We start from the raw sequence: 20,337 nt of genomic DNA, 5'->3' as shown, positions 1-20,337 counted from the left end.
TGTTAGTTTCAAGCTTCATTCGTCGACTCGTACGTACAGCACAGACGTGGTACACACGTCCAACGAAATGCTTCCTTCCAGGTTCCTTCTCGACAATGCAACAAAACATTTAACATGAAAATGTAAGCAAACCTTGGTCTAAAAACACGAGATTCAACGTCACTATTTACATTTGCATTTTTTTCTAACGTTAACTTTATTTCTACATGTGCAGTAAGACAACATATATATATATATATATATATATATATATATATATATTTAAAAACACGTTTCGATACAACAGAAAATATTTAAAAAGTACAATCACAATACTACTTATGGTAAACCAGACAGTGTAAGTCCTGTCTCAAGTGCAATCAGAAAAACACTCATATTGGAGCATACAATGCTTTACCGTACCTGACCTTTACTTATAGGTAGGTACACAGCGCCACCTAGCGACCATATAGATTAACAATAGAGTACCTTACAGGTGCACAGCGCCACCTAGCGACCACATAGGGCGACCATACAGATTAACATGATGATTTCGTTATTAAAATGATTGTCTGGTTGTCAGATAGAACTTACATGATTCAGATAACACATTTGTTGGTATCAAAATAGAAAAGCAGCATTTTTTTTTTCGACAAGAATATCTTCAACATCGTTGGAGTCATTAAAACACAATTTATCAAATGCTCTTCGACCTCCATCACAAATAACCGGTTGTTATCATCTACGATGTGGGATTGTATCCTGAGTATTTCCAGTAAAACAATTACACTATTACACCTTTTTTTTTTAGGCCAATAAACACTAAAATAACAAAACTGTTGAAAAATGTAGAAACAGTGACACAGTTCAGCGTTACTTCAAATATTAAAAAAAAAAAAAGGTTCAAATCTACAACGGACACAAGAGCAATGCACAAAAAAACACTGTAACCCTCCAAGATTGAAGGGGTCAAAGGTTATATACGAGGAAAAAGAAGTAAACACGTAAAACTGAATCATTTTTATCATTCATCTTTGTATGAATAGAGGACAAGAAACATTTCCACAAACTGGTGTTCTGGTATCGTGATCATGTTGGTTTTCTCTTCCTATAGTTAGACATGGACTATTTGCATTGTCCATTTGATTGATTCTACAGTCGCGTCCTAGAGACAGGTTTGGAAAGTCATTTTATATATCAGACTGCCTTTTGGCATCTTTTCAAAAGAAGAACATCTGTTATTTTAAACCATTCCTAAGTGTTGCTTGTTCTGTGACGTTTCAAAATGCCAGTCTTTACTCCATCCTCTACACATCCTGTTCCAAGTGGCTCTATATAGTACACAACGTTTTGACCCATAGGGCTCTGGTGAAAAGAAGTGCACTACTAAGGAAGTAGGGTGCCACAGTGTACCAAGGTCACTAAACTTCTCCAGCTTCTCTCCAGTCCCCCTTGTTGGTCTGTGGCGATCAGTGTTGGTAGTGAGACACAGCAATACTGTGGTGGAAGGCACTGCTCCCGTGGTGGTGGGGGGAGTACAGGAGGTCATGGGTCGTCTGAGGGGCCAGGCCGCTGCAGAGAGGCTCATGGGTAGTCAGGACGGAGGAGAGATACTTGGCCTCTTCTGTTAGTCTCTTCACCTCCTTCCTCAGTGCTGCGTTCTCCTTCTCTAGGTTCTCACTCTCCTGAAACCACAGAAGCGAATCAATCAATCAAACAAATGTATGCATAAATGCTGCTTTACATCACTAGGTCTCAAAAGTGCTTTACAGTAACCCAGCCTGCTTTACAGTAACCCAGCCTGCTTTACAGTAACCCAGTAACCCAGCCTGCTTTACAGTAACCCAGTAACCCAGCCTGCTTTACAGTAACCCAGCCTGCTTTACAGTAACCCAGCCTGCTTTACAGTAACCCAGCCGGCTTTACAGTAACCCAGCCTGCTTTACAGTAACCCAGCCTGCTTTACAGTAACCCAGTAACCCAGCCTGCTTTACAGTAACCCAGCCTGCTTTACAGTAACCCAGCCGGCTTTACAGTAACCCAGCCGGCTTTACAGTAACCCAGTAACCCAGCCTGCTTTACAGTAACCCAGTAACCCAGCCTGCTTTACAGTAACCCAGCCTGCTTTACAGTAACCCAGCCTGCTTTACAGTAACCCAGCCTGCTTTACAGTAACCCAGCCTGCTTTACAGTAACCCAGCCGGCTTTACAGTAACCCAGTAACCCAGCCTGCTTTACAGTAACCCAACCTGCTTTACAGTAACCCAGCCTGCTTTACAGTAACCCAGCCTACTTTACAGTAACCCAACCTGCTTTACAGTAACCCAGCCTGCTTTACAGTAACCCAGTAACCCAGCCTGCTTTACAGTAACCCAACCTGCTTTACAGTAACCCAGCCTGCTTTACAGTAACCCAGTAACCCAGCCTGCTTTACAGTAACCCAACCTGCTTTACAGTAACCCAGCCTGCTTTACAGTAACCCAGTAACCCAGCCTGCTTTACAGTAACCCAACCTGCTTTACAGTAACCCAGCCTGCTTTACAGTAACCCAGCCTGCTTTACAGTAACCCAGCCTGCTTTACAGTAACCCAGCCTGCTTTACAGTAACCCAGCCGGCTTTACAGTAACCCAGTAACCCAGCCTGCTTTACAGTAACCCAACCTGCTTTACAGTAACCCAGCCTGCTTTACAGTAACCCAGCCTACTTTACAGTAACCCAACCTGCTTTACAGTAACCCAGCCTGCTTTACAGTAACCCAGTAACCCAGCCTGCTTTACAGTAACCCAACCTGCTTTACAGTAACCCAGCCTGCTTTACAGTAACCCAGTAACCCAGCCTGCTTTACAGTAACCCAACCTGCTTTACAGTAACCCAGCCTGCTTTACAGTAACCCAGTAACCCAGCCTGCTTTACAGTAACCCAACCTGCTTTACAGTAACCCAGCCTGCTTTACAGTAACCCAGTAACCCAGCCTGCTTTACAGTAACCCAACCTGCTTTACAGTAACCCAGCCTGCTTTACAGTAACCCAGTAACCCAGCCTGCTTTACAGTAACCCAACCTGCTTTACAGTAACCCAGCCTGCTTTACAGTCACCCAGTAACCCAGCCTGCTTTACAGTAACCCAACCTGCTTTACAGTAACCCAGCCTGCTTTACAGTCACCCAGTAACCCAACCTGCTTTACAGTAACCCAGCCTGCTTTACAGTCACCCAGTAACCCAGCCTGCTTTACAGTAACCCAACCTGCTTTACAGTAACCCAGCCTGCTTTACAGTAACCCAGTAACCCAGCCTGCTTTACAGTAACCCAGCCGGCTTTACAGTAACCCAGTAAGCCAGCCTGCTTTACAGTAACCCAGTAACCCAGCCTGCTTTACAGTAACCCAGCCTGCTTTACAGTAACCCAGCCTGCTTTACAGTAACCCAGTAACCCAGCCTGCTTTACAGTAACCCAACCTGCTTTACAGTAACCCAGCCTGCTTTACAGTAACCCAGTAACCCAGCCTGCTTTACAGTAACCCAACCTGCTTTACAGTAACCCAGCTTGCTTTACAGTAACCCAGTAACCCAGCCTGCTTTACAGTAACCCAACCTGCTTTACAGTAACCCAGCCTGCTTTACAGTAACCCAGTAACCCAGCCTGCTTTACAGTAACCCAACCTGCTTTACAGTAACCCAGCTTGCTTTACAGTAACCCAGTAACCCAGCCTGCTTTACAGTAACCCAACCTGCTTTACAGTAACCCAGCCTGCTTTACAGTAACCCAGTAACCCAGCCTGCTTTACAGTAACCCAACCTGCTTTACAGTAACCCAGCCTGCTTTACAGTAACCCAGTAACCCAGCCTGCTTTACAGTAACCCAGCCGGCTTTACAGTAACCCAGTAAGCCAGCCTGCTTTACAGTAACCCAGTAACCCAGCCTGCTTTACAGTAACCCAACCTGCTTTACAGTAACCCAGCCTGCTTTACAGTCACCCAGTAACCCAGCCTGCTTTACAGTAACCCAACCTGCTTTACAGTAACCCAGCCTGCTTTACAGTAACCCAGTAACCCAGCCTGCTTTACAGTAACCCAACCTGCTTTACAGTAACCCAGCCTGCTTTACAGTAACCCAGTAACCCAGCCTGCTTTACAGTAACCCAGCCAGCTTTACAGTAACCCAGTAAGCCAGCCTGCTTTACAGTAACCCAGTAACCCAGCCTGCTTTACAGTAACCCAGCCTGCTTTACAGTAAGTCACCTCCAATAACACAAGATATATATATATTTATATATATCCCCCAAAAATATAGAAAAAATGATTTGATCAAAAATGTTACATATCTTTTTTTTTTATCTTTTTTTTTTTACAGGAAACAGTATCCATATATTTTTCTATTCATTTTTTTCTACTGGTACCAGGGGATCTTCAGACGAGTCTGGTGAGGCCTGTGGGTGTCTTAGAGCAAAACCCGAAATGTAGGTGTTCCTGAGAGCCTCACCTTTCCACAGAGGGGTCATATGAGTGTGCAGCCCAAACTGTTGGGACGCTACAGACAGAAGTCGACTGCTCTAGCTCTGTGACCTTTCACCCCAGATGTCTCATGGTCTGACATAACACTGCTCTAGCTCTGTGACCTTTCACCCCAGATGTCTTCTGGTCTGACATAACACTGCTCTAGCTCTGTGACCTTTCACCCCAGATGTCTTCTGGTCTGACATAACACTGCTCTAGCTCTGTGACCTTTCACCCCAGATGTCTTCTGGTCTGACATAACACTGCTCTAGCTCTGTGACCTTTCACCCCAGATGTCTTCTGGTCTGACATAACACTGCTCTAGCTCTGTGACCTTTCACCCCAGATGTCTTCTGGTCTGACATAACACTGCTCTAGCTCTGTGACCTTTCACCCCAGATGTCTCATGGTCTGACATAACACTGCTCTAGCTCTGTGACCTTTCACCCCAGATGTCTTCTGGTCTGACATAACACTGCTCTAGCTCTGTGACCTTTCACCCCAGATGTCTTCTGGTCTGACATAACACTGCTCTAGCTCTGTGACCTTTCACCCCAGATGTCTCATGGTCTGACATAACACTGCTCTAGCTCTGTGACCTTTCACCCCAGATGTCTTCTGGTCTGACATAACACTGCTCTAGCTCTGTGACCTTTCACCCCAGATGTCTTCTGGTCTGACATAACACTGCTCTAGCTCTGTGACCTTTCACCCCAGATGTCTTCTGGTCTGACATAACACTGCTCTAGTTCTGTGACCTTTCACCCCAGATGTCTTCTGGTCTGACATAACACTGCTCTAGCTCTGTGACCTTTCACCCCAGATGTCTTCTGGTCTGACATAACACTGCTCTAGCTCTGTGACCTTTCACCCCAGATGTCTTCTGGTCTGACATAACACTGCTCTAGCTCTGTGACCTTTCACCCCAGATGTCTTCTGGTCTGACATAACACTGCTCTAGCTCTGTGACCTTTCACCCCAGATGTCTTCTGGTCTGACATAACACTGCTCTAGCTCTGTGACCTTTCACCCCAGATGTCTTCTGGTCTGACATAACACTGCTCTAGCTCTGTGACCTTTCACCCCAGATGTCTTCTGGTCTGACATAACACTGCTCTAGCTCTGTGACCTTTCACCCCAGATGTCTTCTGGTCTGACATAACACTGCTCTAGCTCTGTGACCTTTCACCCCAGATGTCTTCTGGTCTGACATAACACTGCTCTAGCTCTGTGACCTTTCACCCCAGATGTCTTCTGGTCTGACATAACACTGCTCTAGCTCTGTGACCTTTCACCCCAGATGTCTTCTGGTCTGACATAACACTGCTCTAGCTCTGTGACCTTTCACCCCAGATGTCTTCTGGTCTGACATAACACTGCTCTAGCTCTGTGACCTTTCACCCCAGATGTCTTCTGGTCTGACATAACACTGCTCTAGCTCTGTGACCTTTCACCCCAGATGTCTTCTGGTCTGACATAACACTGCTCTAGCTCTGTGACCTTTCACCCCAGATGTCTCATGGTCTGACATAACACTGCTCTAGCTCTGTGACCTTTCACCCCAGATGTCTTCTGGTCTGACATAACACTGCTCTAGCTCTGTGACCTTTCACCCCAGATGTCTCATGGTCTGACATAACACTGCTCTAGCTCTGTGACCTTTCACCCCAGATGTCTTCTGGTCTGACATAACACTGCTCTAGCTCTGTGACCTTTCACCCCAGATGTCTTCTGGTCTGACATAACACTGCTCTAGCTCTGTGACCTTTCACCCCAGATGTCTCATGGTCTGACATAACACTGCTCTAGCTCTGTGACCTTTCACCCCAGATGTCTTCTGGTCTGACATAACACTGCTCTAGCTCTGTGACCTTTCACCCCAGATGTCTCATGGTCTGACATAACACTGCTCTAGCTCTGTGACCTTTCACCCCAGATGTCTTCTGGTCTGACATAACACTGCTCTAGCTCTGTGACCTTTCACCCCAGATGTCTTCTGGTCTGACATAACACTGCTCTAGCTCTGTGACCTTTCACCCCAGATGTCTCATGGTCTGACATAACACTGCTCTAGCTCTGTGACCTTTCACCCCAGATGTCTTCTGGTCTGACATAACACTGCTCTAGCTCTGTGACCTTTCACCCCAGATGTCTTCTGGTCTGACATAACACTGCTCTAGCTCTGTGACCTTTCACCCCAGATGTCTTCTGGTCTGACATAACACTGCTCTAGCTCTGTGACCTTTCACCCCAGATGTCTTCTGGTCTGACATAACACTGCTCTAGCTCTGTGACCTTTCACCCCAGATGTCTTCTGGTCTGACATAACACTGCTCTAGCTCTGTGACCTTTCACCCCAGATGTCTTCTGGTCTGACATAACACTGCTCTAGCTCTGTGACCTTTCACCCCAGATGTCTCATGGTCTGACATAACACTGCTCTAGCTCTGTGACCTTTCACCCCAGATGTCTCCTGGTCTGACATAACACTGCTCTAGCTCTGTGACCTTTCACCCCAGATGTCTTCTGGTCTGACATAACACTGCTCTAGCTCTGTGACCTTTCACCCCAGATGTCTTCTGGTCTGACATAACACTGCTCTAGCTCTGTGACCTTTCACCCCAGATGTCTTCTGGTCTGACATAACACTGCTCTAGCTCTGTGACCTTTCACCCCAGATGTCTTCTGGTCTGACATAACACTGCTCTAGCTCTGTGACCTTTCACCCCAGATGTCTTCTGGTCTGACATAACACTGCTCTAGCTCTGTGACCTTTCACCCCAGATGTCTTCTGGTCTGACATAACACTGCTCTAGCTCTGTGACCTTTCACCCCAGATGTCTTCTGGTCTGACAAACACTGCTCTAGCTCTGTGACCTTTCACCCCAGATGTCTTCTGGTCTGACATAACACTGCTCTAGCTCTGTGACCTTTCACCCCAGATGTCTTCTGGTCTGACATAACACTGCTCTAGCTCTGTGACCTTTCACCCCAGATGTCTTCTGGTCTGACATAACACTGCTCTAGCTCTGTGACCTTTCACCCCAGATGTCTTCTGGTCTGACATAACACTGCTCTAGCTCTGTGACCTTTCACCCCAGATGTCTTCTGGTCTGACATAACACTGCTCTAGCTCTGTGACCTTTCACCCCAGATGTCTTCTGGTCTGACATAACACTGCTCTAGCTCTGTGACCTTTCACCCCAGATGTCTTCTGGTCTGACATAACACTGCTCTAGCTCTGTGACCTTTCACCCCAGATGTCTTCTGGTCTGACATAACACTGCTCTAGCTCTGTGACCTTTCACCCCAGATGTCTTCTGGTCTGACATAACACTGCTCTAGCTCTGTGACCTTTCACCCCAGATGTCTTCTGGTCTGACATAACACTGCTCTAGCTCTGTGACCTTTCACCCCAGATGTCTTCTGGTCTGACATAACACTGCTCTAGCTCTGTGACCTTTCACCCCAGATGTCTTCTGGTCTGACATAACACTGCTCTAGCTCTGTGACCTTTCACCCCAGATGTCTTCTGGTCTGACATAACACTGCTCTAGCTCTGTGACCTTTCACCCCAGATGTCTTCTGGTCTGACATAACACTGCTCTAGCTCTGTGACCTTTCACCCCAGATGTCTTCTGGTCTGACATAACACTGCTCTAGCTCTGTGACCTTTCACCCCAGATGTCTTCTGGTCTGACATAACACTGCTCTAGCTCTGTGACCTTTCACCCCAGATGTCTTCTGGTCTGACAAACACTGCTCTAGCTCTGTGACCTTTCACCCCAGATGTCTTCTGGTCTGACATAACACTGCTCTAGCTCTGTGACCTTTCACCCCAGATGTCTTCTGGTCTGACATAACACTGCTCTAGCTCTGTGACCTTTCACCCCAGATGTCTTCTGGTCTGACATAACACTGCTCTAGCTCTGTGACCTTTCACCCCAGATGTCTTCTGGTCTGACATAACACTGCTCTAGCTCTGTGACCTTTCACCCCAGATGTCTTCTGGTCTGACAAACACTGCTCTAGCTCTGTGACCTTTCACCCCAGATGTCTTCTGGTCTGACAAACACTGCTCTAGCTCTGTGACCTTTCACCCCAGATGTCTTCTGGTTTGACAAACACTGCTCTAGCTCTGTGACCTTTCACCTCAGATGTCTTCTGGTCTGACAAACACTGCTCTAGCTCTGTGACCTTTCACCCCAGATGTCTTCTGGTCTGACATAACACTGCTCTAGCTCTGTGACCTTTCACCCCAGATGTCTTCTGGTCTGACATAACACTGCTCTAGCTCTGTGACCTTTCACCCCAGATGTCTTCTGGTCTGACAAACACTGCTCTAGCTCTGTGACCTTTCACCCCAGATGTCTTCTGGTCTGACATAACACTGCTCTAGCTCTGTGACCTTTCACCCCAGATGTGGTGGATTGAAACGAATCCAATACAAAAAAAAACAGATTTTTATGGGGATTTTTGTATTGTGCTAATTAGATTTCCGCAAGGGGGACGGACATCGACCTTCATTTTTTTTTAATACCGAGGCATCATCAGTCTGTAGTTCTGTAACTTCAAAGAAAAGAAATCCCCAGACAATTTCCTTAATTTGTCAACAAATGGTCTCCCAATTTTTTTTGCACAGAAATGGCATTTCAGTGTCAACGATCTTTGTGGAAACCTAGGATGTGGGTGGTGGTGGTTGGTAGATCCAGTCTATGTGATTACATTATCTGTAAACCATCCCACCTGGTCTAGTTCTGTGAGCCTTATCCATGTGTTGGCTCAGCCCAGCCCTCACTAGAGTATGATGGGGGACCAGTGTTGGCTCAGCCCAGACCTCACTAGAGCATGATGGGGGACCAGTGTTGGCTCAGCCCAGTCCTCACTAGAGCATGATGGGGGACAGACCAGTGTTGGCTCAGCCCAGACCTCAGTAGAGCATGATGGGGGGCCAGTATTGGCTCAGCCCAGACCTCACTAGAGCATGATGAGGGACAGACCAGTATTGGCTCAGCCCAGACCTCACTAGAGCATGATGGGGGACAGACCAGTGTTGGCTCAGCCCAGACTTCACTAGAGCATGAGGGGGGACACACCAGTGTTGGCTCAGCCCAGACTTCACTAGAGCATGAGGGGGGACACACCAGTGTTGGCTCAGCCCAGACTTCACTAGAGCATGAGGGGGGACACACCAGTGTTGGCTCAGCCCAGACTTCACTAGAGCATGAGGGGGGACACACCAGTGTTGGCTCAGCCCAGACTTCACTAGAGCATGAGGGGGGACACACCAGTGTTGGCTCAGCCCAGACTTCACTAGAGCATGAGGGGGGACACACCAGTGTTGGCTCAGCCCAGACTTCACTAGAGCATGAGGGGGGACACACCAGTGTTGGCTCAGCCCAGACTTCACTAGAGCATGAGGGGGGACACACCAGTGTTGGCTCAGCCCAGACTTCACTAGAGCATGATGGGGGGACACACCAGTGTTGGCTCAGCCCAGACTTCACTAGAGCATGATGGGGGACACACCAGTGTTGGCTCAGCCCAGACTTCACTAGAGCATGATGGGGGGACACACCAGTGTTGGCTCAGCCCAGACTTCACTAGAGCATGAGGGGGGACACACCAGTGTTGGCTCAGCATATTCTGTGGTTGTATGTTTCTTCAACTCACTTGATAAACAGGAAGTTTTTTTTTTTTCCCTCACTGTGACACGTTTCCTGTTTCCTGAGTAGAAGTCATTCAGAAGACTCTCTCTCTCTTTCTTCTGTGTAAATTAGGTATAGTAGTAAACCGTGGGTGGGAGGGGAGAGAACGGCCGTCATTTCTGGTAAAGAACCCGTGTCAGTGGGTTGTTAGCCTAAGTGACGTGAGCCCTGGGGTTTACCCAGGCCTGTCTCTGACAGTAATACTACACAGTCTATCACTCTCTATCTTCCCTCCTCTAACCCTGGCCCTCTCTCCACCTTTACAGGAACCAATAAGTGGAACATTTCTCTCTAACCTGTTTAGCTTCCTACACCTCTGGGAGTAAAAGGCCATCATCACCCACAAACACGCAAAGCTCATCTGGCCCTGTGCAGGCCCACACTGTAACGGAACAACTACAAAATGTAAATGAGGACCTCAGAGCAACAACAAAAAACAACAGAGATTTTTTTTTTTTTTTTTACAAATTTAAAAGAGTTATCCGACCTGGGCTCTATTAAATGACAGACATATTTTCTGGAGAGTTGAGAGTTTGACTGGGTGTCTTCTATCGACTCTATATGCGTTGATTTTGACATGCCACCATAGACCTTATGAAGGAAGTGTCCCCAGCTGAACTGCACGGTATCCCATTGATAATCTCTCTCCTCTTTAGCAACACTAACCGCTATCGCTACGTTTATTTGTAGCGTCTTGAAACGGAAATAGGTGTTCTCTACTAGACAGTAACAAACGACAGCAGTGAAAGGCCGTGACTAAAACCTGGACTCTGCAGCCAACCAGTCAATCAACAGAAAGAGACGTTGAAATGAAAGTGACTGTGCTTTTTCACTTTGACTACACCTACAAGTACCTGCAGTCACGTGTCAAATCGCTACTGCTACTCTGGTACAGAAAACTACTAGAGTAGAGCGGTATTGCTACCAGCCTACCGGCTTACCAGCCTACCGGCCTACCAGCCTGCCGGCCTACCAGCCTACCGGCTTACCAGCCTGCCGGCCTACCAGCCTACCGGCCTACCAGCCTGCCGGCCTACCAGCCTACCAGCCTACCGGCCAGTGCCTACCAGCTTACCAGCCCGCCGGCCTACCAGCCTACCAGCCCACCAGCCTACCGGCCCACCAGCCCACCAGCCTACCAGCCTACCAGCCCACCAGCCTACCAGCCTACCAGCCCACCAGCCCACCAGCCTACCAGCCCACCAGCCCACCAGCCTACCAGCCTACCAGCCTACCAGCCCACCAGCCCACCAGCCTACCAGCCTACCAGCCCACCAGCCCACCAGCCTACCAGCCCACCAGCCCACCAGCCTACCAGCCCACCAGCCTACCAGCCTACCAGCCTACCAGCCTACCACTACAGAGAACTACTGTCACAGTGGAAAATTCTAGGTAAAAACAGGAGGAAAAACACCCATTTCTGATGATAAGATTCAGTGCAATAATCGTTAGTTCTGGTCTCTGGGTTGCTGACGCCCACACGTGATAATGAATACTCTCAGCACTACAGCAAACACATAGGCAGAGATCTGGCCACGGCAGGGTGTCAAATAGCTTTCCCTATTCCCTATTCAGTGCACGTATTTTGACCAGAGTTTCGTAGCTATCAGAATCATAAGTAGTGCACTATATAGGGAGTAGGGTGCTACCTGGGACTCAAGCTCAAGTGTTGAGCCCAACAGAAGCCACGATGACACATCGCCACATGGTCCATCAGCAGCACCCTGTCAATATCATCTCACACAGACCAACACAGACCAACACAGATTCCCAACAACACAGTCTTATCGTGGTAGTTCACTGGGGAAATGGTCACCCTGTCAATATCATCTCACACAGACCAACACAGACCAACACAGATTCCCAACAACACAGTCTTATCGTGGTAGTTCACTGGGGAAATGGTCACCCTGTCAATATCATCTCACACAGACCAACACAGACCAACACAGATTCTCAACAACACAGTCTTATCGTGGTAGTTCACTGGGGAAATGGTCACCCTGTCAATATCATCTCACACAGACCAACACAGACCAACACAGATTCCCAACAACACAGTCTTATCGTGGTAGTTCACTGGGGAAATGGTCACCCTGTCAATATCATCTCACACAGACCAACACAGATTCCCAACAACACAGTCTTATCGTGGTAGTTCACTGGGGAAATGGTCACCCTGTCAATATCATCTCACACAGACCAACACAGACCAACACAGATTCCCAACAACACAGTCTTATCGTGGTAGTTCACTGGGGAAATGGTCACCCTGTCAATATCATCTCACACAGACCAACACAGACCAACACAGATTCCCAACAACACAGTCTTATCGTGGTAGTTCACTGGGGAAATGGTCACCCTGTCAATATCATCTCACACAGACCAACACAGACCAACACAGATTCCCAACAACACAGTCTTATCGTGGTAGTTCACTGGGGAAATGGTCACCCTGTCAATATCATCTCACACAGACCAACACAGATTCTCAACAACACAGTCTTATCGTGGTAGTTCACTGGGGAAATGGTCACCCTGTCAATATCATCTCACACAGACCAACACAGACCAACACAGATTCCCAACAACACAGTCTTATCGTGGTAGTTCACTGGGGAAATGGTCACCCTGTCAATATCATCTCACACAGACCAACACAGACCAACACAGATTCCCAACAACACAGTCTTATCGTGGTAGTTCACTGGGGAAATGGTCCCCGTGAATTGAAGGACTTGAAAACGTTTGATTACTACATAACCAATCAGTTACTGACTTGTAGCCGGAGTACCAGTCGGTTACTGACTTGTAGCCGGAGTACCAGTCGGTTACTGAGTTGTAGCCGGAGTACCAGTCGGTTACTGACTTGTAGCCGGAGTACCAGTCGGTTACTGACTTGTAGCCGGAGTACCAGTCGGTTACTGACTTGTAGCCGGAGTACCAGTCGGTTACTGACTTGTAGCCTGAGTACCAGTCGGTTACTGACTTGTAGCCTGAGTTCCAGTCGGTTACTGACTTGTAGCCGGAGTACCAGTCTGTTTGTGCTAGATCTGTTGTCTCCTTCTATAGCCTGGTCCCAGATCTGTTTGTGTTCTTGCCAACTCCATTGCTCATGGTCAAGCAAAACAAGGAGTGGGCATCCACTCCTTGTTCTGGGACCAGGCTATAGAAGGAGACAACAGATCTGGGACCAGGCTATAGAAGGAGACAACAGATCTGGGACCAGGCTATATCATCCTTAATTTTTTTAAATTTTATTTTACCTTTATTTAACCAGGCAAGTCAGTTAAGAACAAATTCTTATTTTCAATGACGGCCTAGGAACAGGGGCAGAACGACAGATTTGTACCTTGTCAGCTCGGGGGTTTGAACTTGCAACCTTTTGGTTACTAGCCCAACGCTCTAACCCCTAGGCTACCCTGCCACCCTCAATTGATTCACTGCTCATGCCATGTCTAACTCATAGCCAGACATGGTGCATGCATCGGTGTACTGCATTGTGGGTAGTCAGACTAACTCGTAGCCAGACATGGTGCATGCATCGGTGTGTTGCATTGTGGGTAGTCAGCCTAACTCATAGACAGACATGGTGCATGCATCGGTGTGTTGCATTGTGGGTGGTCAGCCTAACTCATAGCCAGACATGTTGCATGCATCGGTGTGTTGCATTGTGGGTGGTCAGCCTAACTCATAGCCAGACATGTTGCATGCATCGGTGTGTTGCATTGTGGGTGGTCAGCCTAACTCGTAGACAGACATGGTGCATGCATCGGTGTGTTGCATTGTGGGTAGTCAGCCTAACTCATAGACAGACATGGTGCATGCATCAGTGTGTTGCATTGTGGGTGGTCAGCCTAACTCATAGCCAGACATGTTGCATGCATCGGTGTGTTGCATTGTGGGTGGTCAGCCTAACTCATAGCCAGACATGTTGCATGCATCGGTGTGTTGCATTGTGGGTGGTCAGCCTAACTCGTAGACAGACATGGTGCATGCATCGGTGTGTTGCATTGTGGGTAGTCAGCCTAACTCATAGACAGACATGGTGCATGCATCAGTGTGTTGCATTGTGGGTGGTCAGCCTAACTCATAGCCAGACATGTTGCATGCATCGGTGTGTTGCATTGTGGGTGGTCAGCCTAACTCATAGCCAGACATGTTGCATGCATCGGTGTGTTGCATTGTGGGTGGTCAGCCTAACTCATAGCCAGACATGTTGCATGCATCGGTGTGTTGCATTGTGGGTGGTCAGCCTAACTCATAGCCAGACATGTTGCATGCATCGGTGTGTTGCATTGTGGGTGGTCAGCCTAACTCGTAGCCAGACATGTTGCATGCATCAGTGTATTGCATTGTGGGCAGTCATCCTCACCAGGTGTAGACTGTCTGCCTTCTGGGTCTGTCTCATCCTGCTCTTCTGGGCAGCGATACGGTTCTTCTCTCTTCTCATGACTTTCTTTATGTTGTCTGAGGAGCCCTGGGGAGAGACACGGGGCAGTCATCTTCCTGACAGGACGCTAACTGTTGCTCACACTAACTAACTAACTAACTAACTAACTGACTAACTGACTAACTGACTGACTAACTGACTGACTGACTAACTGACTGACACTAATAGGTGGAGTATTAGGGTTCATTCCACTATATAGTAGATATTGTAGATTGAAAATGTATAATCATGCATACTAATATTGAGACAGTTCTAGGATGAGACATCTCTTTGATGCATGACTTGACTGACGCGTCATTTCTACAAAGCTGTTCTGATACCATGATCGGGACATGAAACAAGGCGTGATCTGAGGTGATGTGTTAACTGACGAGTCAGACCCACCCGACCCATCCTTTCTCAGCAGATGTCTATCAGCTCATCAAACGGCCTTCATTCCCAGGCCACACCTAACTATACAAATAATTGTCATCAAGAAAACTATTCAGTGTTGTCATGCATGATTCTACATGATTCTATATGATTCTATGATTCTAACATGATTATATGATTCTACATGATTCTAGCATGATTCTACATGATTCTAACATGATTCTATGATTCTACATGATTCTAACATGATTCTTTGATTCTACATGATTCTAGCATGATTCTACATGATTCTAACATGATTCTATGATTCTACGATTCTACATGATTCTAGCATGATTCTACATGATTCTAGCATGATTCTATGATTCTACATGATTCTAACATGATTCTTTGATTCTACATGATTCTAACATGATTCTTTGATTCTACATGATTCTAGCATGATTCTATGATTCTACATGATTCTAACATGATTATATGATTCTACATGATTCTAGCATGATTCTACATGATTGTAACATGATTCTATGATTCTACGATTCTACATGATTCTAACATGATTCTATGATTCTAGCATGATTCTATGATTCTATGATTCTACATGATTCTAACATGATTCTTTGATTCTACATGATTCTAGCATGATTATATGATTCTAACATGATTCTATGATTCTACATGATTCTACATTCCAATCCAAATCTAAACACTGAGGAAGAAGACAAACTCTGTCCTGGGGAACCAAAGGGATGCACCTGTTGGTTTGTGCTCTAGCACAACACAGCTGATTCAAATAGTCAAAGCTTGACGATGTGTTCATCATTTGAATCGGCTGTGTAATACCAGGGACAACAAGACTAAACCTGTCTCAAATGACCACCCGTGTGATGGTGATGTATGAAACCTCAACGATATGTTATTGAAAAGGTGATTATAATGCCCCATCCGAGCTGATGTATAAAACAATAACAGTCTTCTCACATGTCTCAACATACCAATGATAACACTTCATGACTGAATACATGTTATGAGAGAGAGAGAGACAGAGAGACAGAGAGACAGCGACAGAGAGACAGACAGCGACAGAGTGACAGAGACAGCGACAGAGAGCGTGACAGAGACAGCGACAGAGAGAGAGACAGAGTGACAGAGACAGAGAGACAGAGAGACAGCGACAGAGAGACAGACAGCGACAGAGTGACAGAGACAGAGAGACAGAGACAGAGAGAGAGACAGAGACAGCGACAGCAACAGACAGAGAGACAGAGTGACAGAGACAGAGAGAGAGAGACAGCGACAGAGAGAGAGACAGAGACAGCGACAGAGAGAGAGACAGAGACAGAGTGACAGAGACAGCGACAGAGAGAGAGAGACAGAAACAGAGACAGAGTGACAGAGACAGCGACAGAGAGAGTGACAGAGACAGAGACAGCGACAGAGAGAGAGACAGAGACAGAGTGACAGAGACAGCGACAGAGAGAGAGACAGAGAGACAGCAACAGAGACAGAGTGACAGAGACAGCGACAGAGAGAGAGACAGAGAGACAGCGACAGAGAGAGAGACAGAGACAGAGTAACAGAGACAGCGACAGAGAGAGAGACAGAGACAGAGTAACAGAGAGAGAGACAGAGACAGAGTGACAGAGAGAGCGACAGAGAGAGAGACAGAGACAGCGACAGAGAGAGAGACAGAGACAGAGTGACAGAGACAGCGACAGAGAGAGTGACAGAGACAGAGTGACAGACACAGCGACAGAGAGACAGAAAGACAGCGACAGAGAGAGACAGAGACAGACAGCGACAGAGAGACAGCGACAGAGAGAGAGAGACAGACAGACAGAGAGAGACAGAGACAGACAGCGACACATACAGAGAGACAGAGAGACAGCGACAGAGAGACAGCGACAGAGACAGTGAGAGAGAGACAGCGATAGAGAGAGAGACAGTGACAGTGACAGAGAGAGACAGAGAGACAGTGACAGAGAGAGAGACAGAGAGAGAGACAGTGACAGAGATAGAGAGAGACAGTGACAGAGAGACAGCGACAGAGAGACAGAGAGACAGTGACAGAGAGACAGCGACAGAGAGACAGTGACAGAGAGAGAGACAGTGACAGAGAGACAGCGACAGAGAGACAGACAGTGACAGAGAGAGAGATAGAGAGACAGTGAGACAGAGAGACAGAGACAGAGACAGTGACACAGAGAGACAGAGACAGAGAGACAGCGACAGAGAAACAGAGAGACAGACAGTGACAGAGAGACAGACAGTGACAGAGAGAGAGATAGAGAGACAGTGAGACAGAGAGACAGCGACAGAGACAGTGACAGAGAGACAGAGAGACAGCGACAGAGAGACAGAAGAGGATAGAAAAGCTGCCCTTGCCTGTCTATGTATTAATATCCTAATGATAACACTTCATGACTGAATAAACACTACAACTACAGTGAAAGAAAATACAAAATATGAAGGGAGAAGAGGAAAAGTGGGTGGAGAGAGAGGATCTCCTTACCTGCCTGCTGCTCGCTGAGAGACAGTGAGACAGAGAGACAGAAAGACAGCGACAGAGAGAGGATCTCCTTACCTGCCTGCTGCTCGCTGGCAAAGGGGATTTGACATAACTGGAATCATTACTGTCAGAACCATGAGCCATAACCAACCACGTCGCCCCAAACCCAGAGCCTCTCTCCACTTCTGCTTTCTGTTTGTGTCTGTATCGATGTGTGTGTACCGCTGTGTGAGCGTGTGTGCAGCAGAGAGAGAGAGAGAGAGAGAGAGTGTGTGTGTGGGCTTAGCTGAACTTGGTCGATCGCTTAATGAGTAAGAACTCTTTCTTCTTCTCTCTCTCTCTCTTCTATTACTCTCCCGCCCTCCTTTCCTCTCTTTCTCACTGACACACACACTGTCTAATTAGCAGCCAGTGTCTGATGTGGTTTCTGGTAAAACAGGGTTAGTGACACACAACTGGAAGTCACATGACCCTTGGAAAGTTTATCAACCAATAGGGGCATATCTACTACCAAGTAAACCCCACAGGGGGTCCATTCTTCTATTTACAGGGGGAATATATGTCATATGCTGATCCTGGAATTAGCCAGACTGGAATATTAGGAGGTAGAATGAGACACTGTTTACACACAGTTTCATAGAGCGATGGTGATTATCAAATGAGGTATATTTTCATATGACTACAGCAATAAAATAGGCCAGGAATTTATTTTTTGGATGTATTTTTAATTTGACCTTTATTTAACTGGGCAAGTCAGTTAAGAACAAATTATTGTTTTCAATGACGGCCTAGGAACAGTGGGTTAACTGCCTTGTTCAGGGGCAGAATGACAGATTTGTACCTTGTCAGCTCGGGGATTTGAACTGGCAACCTTTCGGTTGAAGAAACCTTTCGGAATGAAGAAATCGAATCATTCCAGGTTAGATACAAATACTTACAGACTGATCCCAGATCTGTTGTCTCTTTCTATAGTCTGGTCCCAGATCTGTTGTCTCCTTCTATAGCCTGGTCCCAGATCTGTTGTCTCCTTCTATAGCCTGTTCCCAGATCTGTTGTCTCCTTCTATAGCCTGGTCCCAGATCTGTTGTCTCCTTCTATAACCTGGGCCCAGACCACGGAAGGAGAGTTGTATGGCATTGAAGCTCATCTGGAGGTTTGTTAACACAGTGTCCAAAGAAGGGCCAGAAGTATACAGAATAATGTTGTCTGCGTATTATTCCAGCCCAGGCACAATTCAGATTTTGGCCACTAGATGGCAGTAGTGTACACGCAAAGTTTTAGACTGATCCAATGAACCATTGTATATCTGTTCAAAATGTTGTATCAAGACTGCCCAAATGTGCCTAATTGGTTTATTAATAGATTTTAAAGTTCATAATTGTCCACTCTGCTCAAACAATTGCATGGTATTATTTCACTGTAATAGCTTCTGTAAACTGTAATAGCTTCTGTAAATTGGGCAGTACAGTTAGATTTCTGCTCATATCAGATATGTCTATGTCCTGGGAGATGTTCTTGTTATTTACAACCTCATGCTAATCACATTAGCGCACGTTCGCTCAACCGTCCCGCGGGGCGGGGGGAGACACCAATCCTGTAGAGGTTAATGGATGACTGGGGAAGAGGATCTACCGTACTGTAGTTTAGACAGAAACTCTTAACGGATGACTGACTCTCACACATTAGCACATAGCTTTGGAGTTTCCACCAGCCTACACTACTCCTATCTCAGCACCTCACCAGCCTCAGGGGGATAGTCACAGGGGGTGAGACCTATTGGACCCTGTCAGAAGTAATGCACTTTAAAGAGAAAGGGGTGTCGTCTGAGGTGAGTCAACCAACCTGTCAACCATCCAGTCAACCAACCTGTCAACCAACCTGTCAACCATCCAGTCAACCAACCTGTCAACCAACCTGTCAACCATCCAGTCAACCATCCAGTCAACCATCCAGTCAACCAACCTGTCAACCATCCAGTCAACCATCCAGTCAACCATCCAGTCAACCATCCAGTCAACCATCCAGTCAACCAACCTGTCAACCATCCAGTCAACCAACCTGTCAACCATCCAGTCAACCAACCTGTCAACCAACCTGTCAACCATCCAGTCAACCATCCAGTCAACCATCCAGTCAACCAACCTGTCAACCATCCAGTCAACCATCCAGTCAACCATCCAGTCAACCATCCAGTCAACCAACCAGTCAACCATCCAGTCAACCATCCAGTCAACCACCCAGTCAACCACCCAGTCAACCAACCTGTCAACCATCCAGTCAACCACCCAGTCAACCAACCTGTCAACCACCCAGTCAACCACCCAGTCAACCACCCAGTCAACCAACCTGTCAACCATCCTGGTCTGTAAAAAACTCCACTCAGCTTTACTATAATGGGCGATGTGTAAGGTTACACTATAGTTACTTTTGTATATATATATATATATATATACAAAAGTATGTGGACACCCCTTCAAATTAGTGAATTCGGGCTATTTCAGCCACACCTGTTGCTGACACATGTATAAAATCGAGCACACAGCCATGCAATCTCCGTAGACAAACATTGGCAGTAGAATGGCCCCATACTGAAGAGCTCAGTGACTTTCAACGTGGCACCGTCATAGGATTCCACCTTTTCAACAAGTCAGTTTGTCAAATTTCTGCCCTGCTAGAGCTTCCACAGCAAACTGTAAGAGCTGTTTTTGTGAAGTGGAAACGTCTAGGAACAACAACGGCTCAGCCACACAGTGGTAAGCCACACAAGATCACAGAACGGGACCGCTGAGTGCCGAAGCACGTAGTGTGTAAAAATCGT

The 20,337-nt window shown here is 46.9% G+C and overlaps 1 protein-coding gene across 1 annotated transcript; it reads right to left on the bottom strand.

Annotated features, from left to right (window-relative positions):
- Positions 1–165: 165 nt before the first annotated feature.
- batf (basic leucine zipper ATF-like transcription factor) lies at positions 166–17,956 on the bottom strand. The gene is made up of 3 exons (XM_036984600.2): positions 17,595–17,956; positions 14,561–14,665; positions 166–1,664 (listed from the first exon to the last, which is right to left on the bottom strand). The coding sequence occupies exons 1-3, from the start codon at positions 17,661–17,663 to the stop codon at positions 1,449–1,451; spliced, it is 390 nt and encodes a 129-aa protein (XP_036840495.1). The 5' UTR covers positions 17,664–17,956; the 3' UTR covers positions 166–1,448.
- Between the last annotated feature and the right edge of the window lie 2,381 nt (positions 17,957–20,337).

This window comes from Oncorhynchus mykiss, chromosome 8 (assembly GCF_057628025.1).
Source record: "Oncorhynchus mykiss isolate SJ-2025 chromosome 8, ASM5762802v1, whole genome shotgun sequence".
In the NCBI taxonomy this organism is placed as follows: Eukaryota; Metazoa; Chordata; class Actinopteri; order Salmoniformes; family Salmonidae; genus Oncorhynchus; species Oncorhynchus mykiss.
Note: the sequence above shows the minus strand (reverse complement) of the source record. Positions and strands in the feature narration are given on the sequence as shown.